Here is a 16,054-nt window from a genome sequence, read left to right as displayed (position 1 = left end):
TCGCTGTTACCTTTGGGTCTAAATCACCACCAGCCACCCCTGAAGTGTCCACACACCTCCTAAGGGCTTCCCTGTCTGTGCCCAACTCTAAAACCAAAGCCACTTTGTTGGTCTCTGCTTACAGCCCTCACCTGATGCCATCTCACCAGGGTAAAGGGAAGACACTTCACAGCATGCTCTAATCACTGCCTCTTTGCTGGCCTCAAGCCCCTCCCATCATCCGTGCTCCCATTGTTCACACAGGAAGAGCTGGGGAGCTCTTCACTCCTTGGAAGTTTCTATCGGATGTCACGAGTTCCACCAAGCCCTACCGACATTGCTAGTACAAGGAATTTATATGTGCATCTCGTTGTCAGTTTTTCCATCTGAAAATGAATGCTCCAGGGACTGCGGGCTGGAGCTCAGTCGCACAGCATGTGCCCAGCACATGTAGAGCCCAGGGTTCAACCCCTAGCACCAAAATAAATAACTGTAAATTTAAAACTGATTCACCATTAATTCATTCGGAAACTCTGAAGTACACTTGCAACAACGTGTTTATTTAATGATAAATTTTATGGGCTCTAAAGCAGGGTAAGTGTTTCCGAGGAAGATTTAGTGTCTGGCTGAGATGGGCCGTCAGATATACGCCAGACATGGCGCAAAACATGTCACTGAAACCTTTTACATCGCTTACGCATTGAAACTATACTATCTTGCCTCATCACAAGAAGTGAAAATATTAACATAAATTTCATGCGCCCTACTTTTTAAAATATATGGCCCCTGGGAAACATGAAACGGCCAAGAGAGTTCGTGCTCAACTTCTACCAGACGGGACTGTCTTGACCACAGCAGCCATAAGCCTGACCCAGGCCTTCATGTTGCTAGTCCCTGCCCTCCACCCCCAAGGATGCCTGGCTTGCTCGCCAAGCTCAGATCTTCACAATGTCACCTTCTCAGCAAAGCCTCCTCTGAACACTTATTTAAGGTGACTAGCTTCTCCCTTGGAACTCCGTGCCCTCCTATCCTAGCTTTCTTTTCCTTCCTAGCACTTCAAGCATAATATATAATTAGCTGGTACCCTTCACTGTTGGGTTCTGCTATGGACACGTGAGTCCCCAAGGGCAAGACTTCTGTCTACTGTGTTATTGGTTTTTTGTTTTGTTTTGTTTTGTTTTGTTTTGTTTTGTTTTTATACTGTGTTGTGCCTAGAATAACTGGCTGGCCGCTCACAGGTGGTCACCAGCCATCTGTTGGTCGGGTAAACGTACCTGTGTTCCTGCCTGGACAGGGAGGTTCTCAGGGGCTCTATAGGTAGCACCCAGTAGGTGCTTGATAGATGGCTCTTGCCCGGATCACTGGGGAAACAGAGGCAGCTTAGCTGAATTATTCACAGAATGCAAAATTGAACAGCTAAGGCCCTGAAATTGATTATTCTCCCCACTACCCTCTACCCTGACCCCGATCCTACCTGCTCCTCTCTTTTTATCCCCCCCCCAAAAAAAAGCTCCCCATTAGCTTCAACAGCCTCTTGGGGGAGTTAGAAGGGGTCACTTCTCTCTCTCCCATCAGTTTTTATTCTCCCAGCGAGGAGAGAAATCTGCTTCCTCTCTGCCAGAAGGCCTGGAGCCACAGCTCCTTACATTATAGTAATTAAATCCCTGCTGCTCAGAGGGTTCAGGAGACAAACAGGCCTCATGCCAAGCACTGGCCTGCAGGGAGGAGGCAGCAAGAAGGGCGGCTGGCCAAAGGGGCCTGCCTGTCTCTCAGCTGTCTCCTGATAGTGAGGAAATCCACTTAGCTGCACTGCCTTCACAGGTTTACACAGCTGAGACCTGAAGATAACCCTCCAGCCCACCCCTCCAGTAGACACTGCACGCACGGACAGGCAGTACCCTGACACCAGAGCACCCCCTGTCTTCTTCTGTTCACTCCCCGGCTCCATCTGGTCACCACAACTATCCCAAGATGGCCTGAGGGAGCCTCCTATAGCTCCCAGCTCCCTTCTCCAGATGACAAAATAAGCGGCCAGACGCCAAGCTTGCCCATGCCTAGCCAGAGAGGTCCTTCCCAGCCACCCACAATCTCAGCTGACCCTTACTGAGTGCTTTAGTGGAAGCCAAAAGCCAGGTCACACGCTTACTGACAGCAGCCTGTCATTTCCCACAGAGGCCTGACAGCCTGGTTACCATCAGGCACCAAGGACACTGTGAATCAAGACATTGGAGCGACTTCCTAAAGCTGGCCAGTGACAGTGCAGGGCTGAGACCTGGCGAGTCTGCAGGAGACAAGTGGCAGGGTAGACAGGCACATAGGGCCCAGATGACTCCGTCTGGAGGAGGCGAGGAGCAGAGCTCATTCTCGTCCTCAGGTTGAGGGGCAAAGGCAGCACCGGAAGTTGATTTGGTGAGAACACTGTCGATGTACTATTTGATACTCACCAAGCCCTTCTCAAAGCCATCACAGCACACACCCTCACAGGGAGCAAGCGTCACTGTCCCCACTTACAAACCTAGAGACCGAGACTCACAGAGCCACAGAGCAGGCACGGAAACTCAAGGAGTGTGCAAGCCCGACCTTCCCTGATGTGGGCTGCAGAAGCCCCCCCCCCACAAACCTCTCCATTAAACTGACAACACTCTGTCCGCCCCTCCACACACCCCAGGGGTACAAGGCCAGGTGAGTGGGCCAATTAGGAGTACAATGGGAGGACAGGGAGCAAGGAGGCCGTGGTGGGGAGGGTGGCTCTGGAAGACCAAACAGGTTTTTGGCTTGAAAGAGCACACTCGCCAGTGGTGGTGCACATGCCTTTAATCTAGGGCAGCCAGGGCTACACAGAAAAATTCTGACTCAAAAAAAATTTTTTTTTAAAGAAAAAAGAAGTATAGGAAGCAAGGAAGGAAGGAGGGCAGGAAGGCAAGCACACCTAAGAGCCAGCCTGCCACAGCCTGTCTGATGTGCAGGAAGGCTTCAGCCATGCTATCCTATGCTCACGTCCTAGCTCTGATACTGCAGCTGCAACATCCTGGTCAGGACACACCCTTCTGAGGCTCCAGCATCTCTAAAGTGGGACTAGTGACATCTACCTCATGTGTCGTTGCTCGGCATTAACACAGTATGCGAAGGCATAGAGTAGACCCTTTGGAAATACTCCTTATCTTGGCTTCTTTCTGACTCCCTTTTTCACCACCGAATTAGACACCCATACCCACTTGGAATCTTGTCTTCTTTAATTACATGTGTTTCCTTATGCAGGAGAGCACATGCGGAGGTCAGAGGGCAACTTACAGAAGCTAGTTCTCGCCCTGCACCTTGTTGGTCGCGGGGTTTGAACTCAGAGAGTCAGACTTGGCATCCAGTGCCTTTATCCCTTGAGCCATCCTGACGGCTCTGCTGTTGTTTTCATGGAAGAGAAAGGAAGCACCCATTTTAAGGCTGTGGCATACTCGCCCAAGCTGCTGGGACAGAAGCACTGTCTATGATGTCACCTGCCTGTGAGGAAACTCCAGACTCAGCCCACATGCAAGACTGGCTCCCAGGTCACATCCATTTCATCTCACCCCTAAGGGCTCTCAGACTCCCTGACAACAGCGTGGACCAAGGAGGAGTGGGAGCCATGGACAGATGAAGGAGCTCCTAACATCACAAGGCCACTGGCTTTCAGAAGAGATGCTACTGCCAAAAACAAGAGTCCTTTGCGGGGCCATGTCTGTCCCATTTACTTGCTCAATCGCTCGCTTTTCCCTTGCCATCCTGGGCATGGAACCTATGTGTGTGAAGTAAACAGCAGAGCAGTGATTTTACATTCCCAGCCTAACCCACTTTTGGTCCTCCAGCCTCCACCCCCAGCAAGAAGAACTAAATCCCCACTGTCCACTGTGCAAAGCCGCCCAGCTCAGGAGTCAGTGGCTGCTCTCCCTGCCTGCAGTGAAATCACAAGCACTTTAAGAAAAGATGGCAGTGTGCTGGAGTGAGGAGAGGCCCCTGGCTGGCTCCTGGTGCTTTCCACTCTTGGAGCCTAGAATGCTTGCAGAATTGTGGGAAAAGAGGGAAATGACAGAGTCGCTAGAACCAGGGGTGCCTCCGCTACTTACAAGGTTGAGTGCGCTTGGATAACTCGCATAACCTCTCTGGACCTTGGAGTCCTGAAAGACAGTCCCAGCCACGCGTGGTGGTGCATGCCTTTAATCTCAACACTTGGGAGGCAGAGGCAGGCGGATCAATGTGAGTTCAAGGCCAGCCTGGTCTACAAAGGGAGTCCAGGACAGCTGAGGCTAACTCAGAGAGACACTGTCTCGAAAGAAGAAAGAAAGAAAGAAAGAAAGAAAGAAAGAAAGAAAGAAAGAGAGAGAAAGACAGTCCTTCCCTGTCTTCCTCATCAAAGCCCAGCCTGTGCAGGAGCCATGCCCATCCAGGTTGGTGGAGCTTGGCCATTCCAGGCAGGTGTAATGCTACCTAAGGCAGTACCATCCCCAGCTATCCCCAGAGAAGGCTGGCTAGGGTCCCCTTAACAATGGCCTCCAGCTCTGAGCCCCTCCAAACACAGTGGCCTGAGCCATAGCAAGTCTTATGCTCTCAACACGAGAAGGAGCAGCACCCTTGTCAGCAGCTCCAGATGTCTCCATGTATAGGAGCTGTGTTGAAAGTTAGCATCTCACCTGCTGGAAGTCAGGCGAGAAAAAAAAAAAAAACACAGCTAAGCTCTGATCTGTTAAAATCAGAAGCCTCACAGAGGAGGGAAGGCCCAGCAAAAATCCCTGCTAGTAGAACCTCCCGGGAATGTGGGCAGGTGACAGCTCAGGCGGAAGGTGTGAGGAGGAACCGCCAGCCTGGGAGAGGTGTCAGCCACTGTGCTGGCCATTCACTCAACTGCCACCAAGTGTGATTCTCGCTGGGCTTGTGAATGTCAGTGTTTCCTTCTGCAGATGGGGAAGCTGAGGCTGGGAGAGTTTGACTCACAGTCCCTAGGGTGACTCAGCAGTAAGGGTGGGCCATAGTTAGGACCCAGGGCAGTTGGCTCTTCCTGACTCCCCTTTGCTTGCTCCAGTCCCAAGCCACCCACAGGGAAGGGGCTTTGGAGAGCAGCTGACCTTGCCGACTGACTCCTCCCTGCTTTCTGGGTGACCCGGGAAATGGTGCTCATTGTAACAGATTTCTACAACACCGAACAACGGCACCGGCCCTCGAACATGCTGGCTGGGAGATGCAGAATCCGCAGCTCCGAGGTACAGGCACCAGCCCACACAACAACAATCTTGCAACAAGCTTCATCTAAGCCAACATTCATGTTCACTTGACACTGAGCGACCTTGTCCTTTAAGAAAAATGCCCAACAAGCAGGTGCCAATTTGCATATTGTTGCATACATCATCTGCCTGTTGTTCATCTGGTATCTCCAAGGCTCTGTTCAGAATATAAAACTCCGGTATCTTGTGAGCAGGCCTTGGGGTGGGAAGAATGGCTTCCTCACGGGCAACCCCAGGTTGCCTGGCATACCTTCCTCTCCCCGACAACTACTGTTGGTGCCCCCTGCTGCCTGGCTGGGAAGATAGCCTTAGTATGCCAGGCTGGATGAAAACGGCAGGAGAGCCTTTTAAGTTCTACAAAGTCTCCCTATCTCGGGTCTTGAAGGGAAACTATGTTCTCTTGAGGGAGCACTGGGCAAGACGTAGCACTTCTTCAGCACTCTTCACTTGCCTGAATCTGTCCCAGGCCAAGCTGGTCCCTTCCCCAGAGCCGCATGCTCTCAATCTTTCTGCCTGGTCATCATGTGTCCCCCTGACCTTCCTCTCAGGCTCTGGCCTGGCCCATGGGTCTATTTTTGTGGTATCTCCACCTGTCCAGTTTGAATGTCCATCCACACACAATTAGCTATGCCCAGGCCACAGGCTGCCAACCCTTAGTATAGAGCCTCATCGTAAGAAGACTCCAGAAGGTCAGGCCTGGCCACCATGACAGTCCCCACCTTCCTGATAATGGCCCCTCCCTCACACACACACTGAGATCCATTCACCAGTAAATACTAGGTGGCTTGGGCATTTGTTTGAGAATGAGGCAAGGTCTCCATGTGCTCAACTCCTCCAAAGACCTTTCTCCCTAACTCATCTTCTCCACAACCACCTGGAATGCATGCACAGGTGACACGTGGACTTCTGTCCCTCCAGGCTTGGTCCTCCAAGTGGCACCCTCTAATGAAAGCAACAGCTCACAGCTGCTGGGGTTCAGTGCGTGTCCAGCTCTGTGCTGTATGTACTGCAGGGCGAGGGTACTGGTACTGTGTTAGAAGGAGAGTGCTAGGTGCTGCAGTACAGACTGACGCCTTCGGTGCCCTGTTTCAAAGAGGGATGGGCCATGGCACAGGGAAGGATGCTCGGTGTTATACTGCAGGGTACTGGATGCTACAAGATAAGGAGGGTTGGAGTCCCTCTTACCATCTGAAGAAATAGGCTCAGGGATCAGCAAACTCCCCACCACTGGTACATGCAGCACAGAGTTAAGATATGAACTTAGACCTCAACCCCTTAACTACCAGGCCAGGTCGTGACGGGTAAGGTCATACTTGAGCAGAAAAATGTATCAGACCATCGGAGTTCCTGGCAACTCAACATTAAGTCCCTCCTTGTGCCCACACCCCTGGAAGAAGTGTTTTGAGCCGCCAACAACTTGTACACTCTTCTCTTTCCTACTGTCTGCCCTTGTATGTGCATCCTGGGGCGTCTTCAAGGTACCCTGAGTTGGTTTTTATTTCCTACACGCTCTGTCCCCTACACCCTGGTCCTACAGTTCTCACACTCAAAAATGAGCCCCCCTTTCCATTATGGCTCATCTGATCCCTCAGTAACTACCCCTACCTTCTTCTACAGGGAGCCTCCAACATGTCCAGCCCAGGTTCCTCTCGCACTCACAGTGTTCCCAAGCACTGATACCATAAACCGCCCAACCCGGATCGATGGTGTCTGGCTGTCTGACTGCCCGCAGGGTACCCCTGGAGAACATGCTTTGAGGACAATGGCTTAGCCAGTCCTTGTTGGGGGGAACATGACCTGGAGACAGAAAAGCAGTTCAGTTCCCAGGTTTAAGTGAGTTAAGCATGACCACAAAACAAGCAAGAAGCACCAAGTGCCAGCACCTCCTTGGGGCTCCTTAAAGGCAGAGGCAGGTCCTCTTCAGCACTGGCTGTGCTGATAGCACTAAACAAAGGCACAGACATGACAGGGAAAATGGACTCGAGAAAGAAGAAAGTTCTAGAATAGCAACTGAGAAACACTTAGAGATTTCCTCACTCTGTCCCAGCTTTCTAATTTGTAAATAAAACAAAAAAAACTAGTACGTATACCAGAGCCCTGAGCTTCATTCTAGAACCATCTAAGAAGGGGGTCTGGTCTGGTGACTCGGCTTTCTCAGTGGGAAAGTGCAGTTGGTTGCAATGCTTCTGAGCCGCCGTGGAGACCGTTTGGGTCAGCATATAGACCATGTCTGGTAGATATACCATGCTAAGCCCCTGACTCCCCATTACAACCTTGGCAGCTAACACTGGAAAAGGAAGATGAAGACTAAGAGAGGATCCAAGCAGGACGGAACAAGGTAACAGCTAGTTTGGAAGGGCCCACTGGCTCTCAGCGGACAACGGAGCTGTGGCAGACCTCTATTGCAAGCCTCTACAAGGCAAGTTCTTATTTTCCCTGTAATCCCAAAAGCTAATCCCTCACAGTTTATCCAGGGTCAGCCCGACGGTGTATGGCCATGCCCCCACAGAAGAAACGTGTCATGGACCTACCACGGGCCTGCCCACAACCTCACTAAAACCAGGATGCCTACCCCTGTGGTCCTGGCTGTGCTGCAGAACCTTTGGTCTGGGTTCCTGCACCAGCAGCTCCCATTCCAACCAAGCCCTTCTGCCTATCTCTGGGCCAAGCTTCTGTCCCAATGTTCTGTATCTCTGGCTCTGGCCCACAGACCTTGCTCTGTTTCTTCTAAGACTATATCAGGGGCTGTGGGGAAGCGGGCGGTCGGTCAGGAAAATGCCTCTGTGCAAGCACAAGGATCTGAGTTCAATCCCTAGTGTCTGTATAAAACCAGGGTGCAGAGATAGATGGGATGGGGTGAAGGCAGAGACAGGAGGCCTTAAGCTCTCAGGCCAGCCAAGCTAGCTGAATCAGTGAGGTGCAGGTGGAGTGAGAGACCCTGTCACAAGAATTTAAAAAAAAAAAAAAAAACCCGACACACTGACCTCTGACTTCCACATGTACACATTATATGCGCATGTGCACGCAATACAATACATGCAGGGAGAATATAAGCAATCTAAAAAGGAGAAAACAAAATATACGTAACCTGGGCTAGGGAGACAGCTCAGCGGAAGAGTGTTTACCTGCCATGTACAAGGTTCTGCCCAGAGACTCCTGCATGGAAACACACAGGAAAGACAAGCAACTGCCCCCAGCAGCAGGCACAGAAATCTGGAGTCAAAAGGGCAGGGTTTTCATCTCTGCACCACACCCACTGGCAGTGTGGTTTCATCTGCAAAGGATGCCTCCAGCACCACCTATTTCTGGGACTCTTGGGTATAAAGTCACCCAGTACTTAAGAAAAAGGCCCTCGCCTTCCCTCACCTGTCACTCACGCAGGAGCAGAGTGGGGCAGGAAGATGAAACAGTGTGGTCCCTGCCCCCCCCCCAGCTTCTTCCCTACCTCCCGAGCACCTGGGGGTGGTGGGGAGTGACTAGAGGAGGGGGCCTTGAAAACCCATCAGCCTCCTCCGGACTTTCCTCCCCATTGGCTCCCGAGAGCAGCAGCGCAGTCTTAGAATCACCCACCCTCACTATTTAAAGAGGAATTGGTGGCTTTCTCCTTTCTTTCTCTCTCTCTCTCCCCCTCCCTTTGGGGTTTTGAGAGAAAAACAACTACCAACGAATGTTCCAGTGGGCCTGTCACTGAGCAAAGAAATGGGATATTGTATCAATACGGCCTCCCCTCAGAACACACGCTCGACACACACACACACACACACACACACACACACACACACACACATACACTCCACCCACTCCACACCCCATGTGCTTCATAAATAAGGGGCACAGAACCAAAGCTCTCTGCTCTGGTTTTACATTTGCATCAGAGCCTGAGTCACAATACAGGTTACTCCAATTTTGTTCTGGTTTTCTCTACCTATTTTTTTTTTTCCAAAGAGGATCCTTTGAGGATATGGCCTCATACATCTTCCTTCCTGGAAGCTAAAGAAGGGACTAAAAGGCCATGGAGTAGCTTTCTAATTAGCTTATTCAGGAGACAAATGTCCAGCCATTGTCCCAGTGCCCAACACCCATGAGCACTGCCTGTGGGGAAGGGATGTCTGGAAGCATTGCCGAGTCTGTCCCCAGGATAGTTATAAATAGTGGAGTGACATGCAAAAGAAAGCATATGACAAGTTAGCGGTAACCCTATAGGTTACAAAGATTTGGCTCATTTGCTCACTGTCCACAAAGAATATAAATAAACAGTCACCATGGGTGGCAGGGGGTAGGGCTGTGGCTGTCTCACGCTGTCAGATCCACTTGTCCTCCCCTGGGCTGGCACCATCAGTATACCCTGTGTCCATAAGATGTAGACCTGGGTCCCTTGGCTCCTGCCTTTCAGGGTCCTGCAGCCACAGCGCTTTGTTTATGGAGACTCTTGCCTTCACATCCTGGGAGAGCATCATGCAGTGGGTCCACAGAAGGGCCTGCCCTATTTCTACCTCCCCAGCAGGCCTGAAATCACAGTTACCAGTGCTCCCAACATCTTCCAGAAACACCTGCTCCACCAACCAATCACCTAACTTCAAGCAGTACGTGGGCCCAAAAGGGACAGGCAGGGCCCTTCGTCCTATGAAGCCCAGCAAGGCTCTGTCCCTGTGCAGCTAGGACCTCCTTTCCCAGGAAGGCAGAGGATATGCCAAGGGGTGCTAGAGACGTGCTTACCTACAGGAGAAGCTGTGGCTACCACCTCCCACCCTACAAGGACTGAAAACAAAGCCTAGAATACTATCAGTCGTTCCAAACGAAGGCTAGAGGGACTTCCCTGGTATCTGTGAGGTCAGCAAAGGAGCAGGCAACAAATCGGCCCTGACCTGGAGGCCACCATTCTCTGAAGATTGCGCTCAGTAGAACTAGCTCCCTCGGGTGGCAGCCCGCTGGGTGGTCTGAAAAAGTTACAGAAAGTGAAAAGGAGCCACCCAAGGAGGCAAACAGGGACTCCCTGATCTGTGACTGCGTCACCCTAGCAACAGGCCAGGAAGGAATATCAGAAAGAGGCAGACGGACAAGACGTCTGGCTAGACAGACAGGGGGGACAAGCCAGGCAGTGGCAAAGCTCGGAGGGATCTCTGGGCCAGGAGTAGGGGGAGCTATTGGAGACGTACAAAATCCATGGACGCTGCAGCCACTCCACTGCCCAGCACACCCAGGCTTCCTGAGGAAGCAGCCGCAGTCTGCCGCCTGAGGTCCTGTCAGGGTGTGGAGGAGGAGAGAGCAGGCCAGGCTACCCCTAACTCTTCTGGACCTAGCAGAGAATTACTGACAGCTCAAGGCTAGACCAAACCAGCTCCAGAACCCCCAAGTCCTCACTGCCCTAATCCCATCAGACTCTAACAGTTTAGAGGGGGTCTGATTGCTAGAGACGGACCACCAAGACTTCCAAACAGGGTCTCTAGATGCAGCCCTGTCCTGTTGTCTTAAGTTCCCAGAGAGGACACCCACCTACTAAAGAAGATGAAGGTGGGGGAGGATGAGGAGGAGAAGAAAGAAGAACAGGAGGAACAGGAGAAGAGAGGGAGGGAGGGGGGGAGGGAGGGAGGGAGGGAGGGAGGGAGGAAGAAACTAGAGCCCCCATTCAGTTCAGAGACAGCCTAGTACCTTTGCCCCCCCCCATCCCCTCCCTCACAGGCAGCACACCCTCCCCAGCCCCGCAGGCTTCCACCTGCCCGTTCTCAGCAGAACTTCCTTCCAGCATCATCGCCTACAGCCTGTGAGGGTGGAAGGTGGGAAGCTCTTTGCTCCGCTTTCTCAACCTCCTCGCACTGGCTTTAATTTGCAACAATGTTGAGCCTGCTCAGGGTACCGGGGCCACATGGCTTTTCTCCCAGACACCTGGGCTCGAGTGGTTAATTACTCTCCCTACAGCAGATGCAGGCCAATGGTAGGTGGTCAGGAAAGGTGCAAGCACAAGCTCCTGAGATAAAGCAGAGAACTTCAGGGTTGGCTAAGGTACAGGGTCCCTCACTGGGGCCTTTGAGTAGAAACTGCCATGGTAGGTGTAGAGTCACCTGGCTTCCAGAAGCATCAACAAAGTCAAGGAGGCACACAAGATCTCCAGCAAAAGAATGTCACTCGTCCATCCCCGAGTGTCTCTGGGCTCTTCTCTCACAGAGCCCATCCCTCCCCCACCCCCCCACCCCTGTGCCCCAAGGCTGGGGAGCTGACACCTCTCCCCAGCCTTGTGTTTAAAGATGGTCTCCAACCAGACCCAGATTCTTGGCGGAACTTTTCTCTTCCATTCCCAAGTCTTACTTTCCATTTAGTTCCAGAGCCAGTGTTAAGTTACAGAGGAAAAAGGCATCTTCCTCCTCACTCACTACAAACCCCTCTTCATGAGCAGGCACCACGGAGGGCCTTGAGCTCACCTGACTCAGTCTCCCCACCTGGAAGCCAGAAACAGCTTCGCGTGTGCTGTGGCTTATCCAAAAATCACACAGCTGGAACCGGCAGAGATGGGGCTCGGCTTCGATGCCAATGTGATCCTGTTTTTGCCTCCATGGCAAATAAGGACATTTGCCTCACTCAACAGTTTGTTCTTCCAACCCCATCCCAAAAGTACACAGAAAGTGGCCACCTCACCAACTGAGGCAACCAGGAGCTTCTTAGCCACCGTCCCCCAGTGCCACCACCATCAGAGAATCAATGGCTTAGGAGTAGGGAAAAGCGTGCACCTCAGGGGGATCTCACCCTGCCAACACTGACAGCCTTTCTTCCTGGGAAAGCCCCTTCCCATGAGTGCTCCCCATCAGAGAACAGTGGCCATCCCGGCCTGGTGCAGCCCCCCCCCCCCGCAACACACTCAGACAAATGACCATGGATCCCACACTCAGAGCTAGTCACAGCCCCTGACTCCTAGAAGAGCCGTTTCATTAAGAGCCGTCACGGGGAACACTAAGAAGAAGATGCTAGTGCCACCCCGCATCTCCAGGATGTGGGCTTCCATGGGTTTCCCCCCTACCAAGGGCTCCTGATTCCCCAGGGTGGGGGGAGTGGGGGTCGGCAGCCCATCTCCCAAGCAGAGCACGCAGTAGTGAGAGAGGCAGCTCTAAGAATACGGGGAGCAGTGGGACCTGCAGCCTCCCAGGCTCTCATTACAGGGAATGACTAAGTGAGCTGGGCTTCCAGGGGAAACCCCACTCAGCTCACAGAGAGGTCTGTTCATCCACAAGCTATTTAGACTAAGGCGGCTTCCAAGTGCTCTAGCTTGGACATCCCTGCAAAGCAGCAGGTCCCTGGAGGACTCTCCTGGGAAGTCTGGGTTCTGTCCCTGCAGGTTGCCTGACAAGGAGCACTCCCCATGCTGGGGGGGGTTGTTGGGGGGGGGGGGTAAAGAGAGACTCTGGGAATAGGGGGAAATCTGATCAGCACCTCCCAGGTTTTTGTGACTGGATCTCAACAAGGAATGTGACATTCTCCAGCAGCTGTGCCCTGACTGAAACAGGCTCTATTTGAAACCTCCAACAGCTGAGCCCCTCCCAGCTACCCGCCAGCCAGCCCAGCCAGCCCTTGTCCAAAATGACAAATAAACACAGAAAAACCCACACTGCAAGCAGGCACTCACACAAGCACACAGAGACACTCATACAGATAAATGCAAACGCCGACAAACTGGGGCCACGGGGTACAGCAGGCGGGGGGGGGGGGGGAAGAGAAGCCACTTCTCCAACAATCCCCTACATCTCCCGAGCCTTCCAACCAGCAGCTTCATGGCAAATGCAGCACTGACAAAAACCCACCTCCCTCAACCTCCTTTCCTCTGGGAAGGAGGCCCTCTCCTCAGACTAAAAGGCTAGAGCAATGGAAACACACACACACACACACACACACACACACACACACACACACACACACATGAGACAGTGCCTTGTGGCTGCTGCTCTCCGTGCAGCGTACACTCACGAGTACACTCATCTTTATTTATCCCAAGGAGAAGGAGTTGGAGTGGAAGGGCAGCACCAGGGCTGAGCTGGGCTGCAGAGTCCCGCGGCCCGCTGGGGAAGCCCGGCCATCCCATCCTAAGGAGAGGCGCTCCCCGTGTAATGCCAAGGCGGTGCCCATCTGCTCTACCCGGGTAACACCTGTAGCCATTTTTATCAGGGCATGTTTACAAGGCGGCGGCAGGTTTATTCTGAGTCCTCTTTCCTGAGGGAAGGGCCTGCTGGTTTCCTCCACCTATATTTTTAACCCGATGCCCTTGGGAGAGACTCCGGGAGCATCTCTAGCCCTGGAGTCTCTCTGGTAAGAGAAACTTGGGAAGGGGTGGGGGAGGAGGCTCAGGATCCCCGCCCCCAACCAGACATTTATTTCTTTTTTATCCTGGGGAAAATGGAGTGGAGCAGGGAAGGGGGAGAGGAGGGAAGTAGCAGGAACGGGCAAACACATCAAGGCAGAGTGTAATTAATTGGTGCGTTAAGCTGCTGGGTTATGCTTTAGAACGAGTGAGCCTGGAGAGAAAAAAAAAAGCTATTTCTCAGAAGGGATTCTTTAATCCTCCCTAACACAGCAGAGTCTGCAAATTAGACCCAGTGTATGGGGCTGTCCCCACAAAGGGAAGCAAAGAAGGAATTTTCACAGGACCAAGGGAAGAAAACCATGGGAAGTTAGGGTATTCCATGTAACTAAGCAAACACACCTCTCTCTCTCTCTCTCTCTCTCTCTCTCTCTCTCTCTCTCTCTCTCTCTCTCTCTCTCTCTCCCTCTCTCTCTCCCCATACTCCTTTTGTTGAAGGTATAAAGAGAAACCACAGCCCCTACCTTTGAGTACAAACCCCAAGACAGTTCGGTCTCTATCACCATTACAACAATTCCAAACATCCCAAAAATCAGAGCATAGTCACTCAGTCGCTTTCTCTTTTCAAACAGGGCCCTCCTGTGTCCCAGCTTATAGCCAATGTTTTGGTTTTTCCTCTTGTTGGCTTTGGGGAAGGTGGTGCTGCCAGCAGTGGTGCCGGCGTGCTGGTGGTTGTGGGTAGCGTTGGGGTGATGGAGCAGAGTCTGGTGGGCATGGTTATCTTCTCTGGAGGAGATGATAATCTCGGGGGGGTTGCTGGGACTGAAGAGCTGGAGGGCTTGGCCCTCAGGCTCCGCCTCGATAAGGTTTCTCCGAGAGGCGCTGAGGCGGCTGAGGGGCTTCATGACCCCACCGCTGTATTTGCAGGAGCTCATAGCTATCTCCGTGAAGGGATTGCTGTCCCGCCGGTGCACCAGGGGGCTGGCCTGCCGGTGCCGGCTGCCTCCACCAGGCCCACTTGTGGCTGTGGAACTTGGAGAATGGCCAAGCAAGTGGTCATTGAGATTGAGCTGGCTGCCTTGCCTGGAGGAAGGGTGGAGGACGGCGGTGGAGTTGGCCGAAGTGGGAGCCCTGAAAGCCGTGGGAGAGGAGTGCAACAGACCAGGATGGACAAGCTGGCTCTGGAGTTGGGCAAGCTGAGGCAGGGGATGCAGTGGAGCCTGCTGCTGCTGCTGCTGCTGCTGCGGCTGCTGCTGCTGTTGCTGCTGCTGCTGCTGAAAGCTGCTGCTGCTGCTGCTGAAGCTGCGGAGGCTGAGGCTGCAGCAAGGGTCCCGGAGGCTGTTGGGGGACTGCTGGTGGCGCTGGGGGTGGTGGCGGTTGCTGTTGCTGCTGTTGCTCATCTCCAGAGGATGGACAGGGACACTTGGGGTCTTCATCCAGGTCCCCCACCCCCGAGTCATGGAAGTGCCCAGAAGTGTCCATCTTGGGACCTGGCTGGGTTCCCTGCAGCACGACCCTCCACCCCAAAGCCACCCTCGTTCCAAAGACGACCTCAAAGAAAGCCAGGCATTCAAGGTTCCCCACCAGAAGTGTCTTGGCTCCAGTTCTCTCTCTCTCTCTCTCTTTGGTTTGCTTCAGTTCTCTGAGGCTGCCACCCGAGTGTGCATGGTATTGGGCGGGTAGAAAGGCCAGGAGAGGAGCTGGGAAAAGGAGGACGGGGAGAAAAGAACTCTATTCTGGAGGCGGTCCTCTAGGAGTGTATGAGGCAGACTCAGCTTCACTCCTCGCTGGCTCAATAGCTTCGCTCTCCTCCTCCTGACACTGTTATACGGCAAGCCAAGCCCACTTATTAGCCAGCGGTTTCATTGGCTTGGCTTAACTCTCCAACCCCTCCTAGCTCCGCCTCCCTCCCAGGCTCCGCCTCCAAGAAGGGGCCTGCCATCCTTCGCTCCCCGCCGGGTGGCAGCGCAACGAGGGCTGGGAACTGTAGTTTTTGCTCCAAGACCACCACCACCCCTAACCCCTCCACACCCCCACACCCCTCCCCCGAGCCGAGCAGCTGCCCTCGTTCGTATTGGGAGGTTTTGCCAGGGTCATGATACCCACAGCGAACCGCGCTCGACGCTGGCACTGGTTTGGTGGGAAGAAGGGACAGAGAGCATCCTAAAGGGGAAGCTCTCACCATGCTGGGGAACCCGAGAACGGAGGACAACCGTTGATTAATGGCCAGTGCCTGTGCAGGTTGTCTCACACATAGGATTCCAGGTACACCTTCCTCAAAGCCCAAGAGAGTGGGGACTGTGCTCCCATTTTACAAGAAAAAAATTAGCACTCGGAGACGTTGAGTGAGACCCGCCAGAAGCGGAAGGGACCCACTCCTCCCTACAGGGTGAGGCTCACCTACCACTGTCTGAGCACCTGCGCTGTGTGCAGGAGCCTCTGTTATTTCCAGCCCTCGCATCAACCTTATGAAATGACGTCACCATTCTAAAAAAGACATAAAAGAAGGAAAAGAAGCCCACTCACACAGAGATAAGAAATATAG

General features: G+C 53.0%; 1 protein-coding gene across 1 annotated transcript in view; it reads right to left on the bottom strand.

Moving 5' to 3' along the window:
- Kcnn3 (potassium calcium-activated channel subfamily N member 3) overlaps nt 1–15,394 on the bottom strand; it is a 144,402-nt gene extending 129,008 nt beyond the window's left edge. The window contains 2 exon segments of the mRNA XM_051157555.1: nt 14,034–14,810; nt 14,812–15,394. Of these exon segments, the coding sequence (XP_051013512.1) occupies nt 14,034–14,810; nt 14,812–14,991 (957 nt within the window). The 5' untranslated portion in view covers nt 14,992–15,394.
- Between the last annotated feature and the right edge of the window lie 660 nt (nt 15,395–16,054).

This window comes from Acomys russatus, chromosome 15, assembly GCF_903995435.1.
Source record: "Acomys russatus chromosome 15, mAcoRus1.1, whole genome shotgun sequence".
Classification (NCBI taxonomy): Eukaryota; Metazoa; Chordata; class Mammalia; order Rodentia; family Muridae; genus Acomys; species Acomys russatus.
Note: the sequence above shows the minus strand (reverse complement) of the source record. Positions and strands in the feature narration are given on the sequence as shown.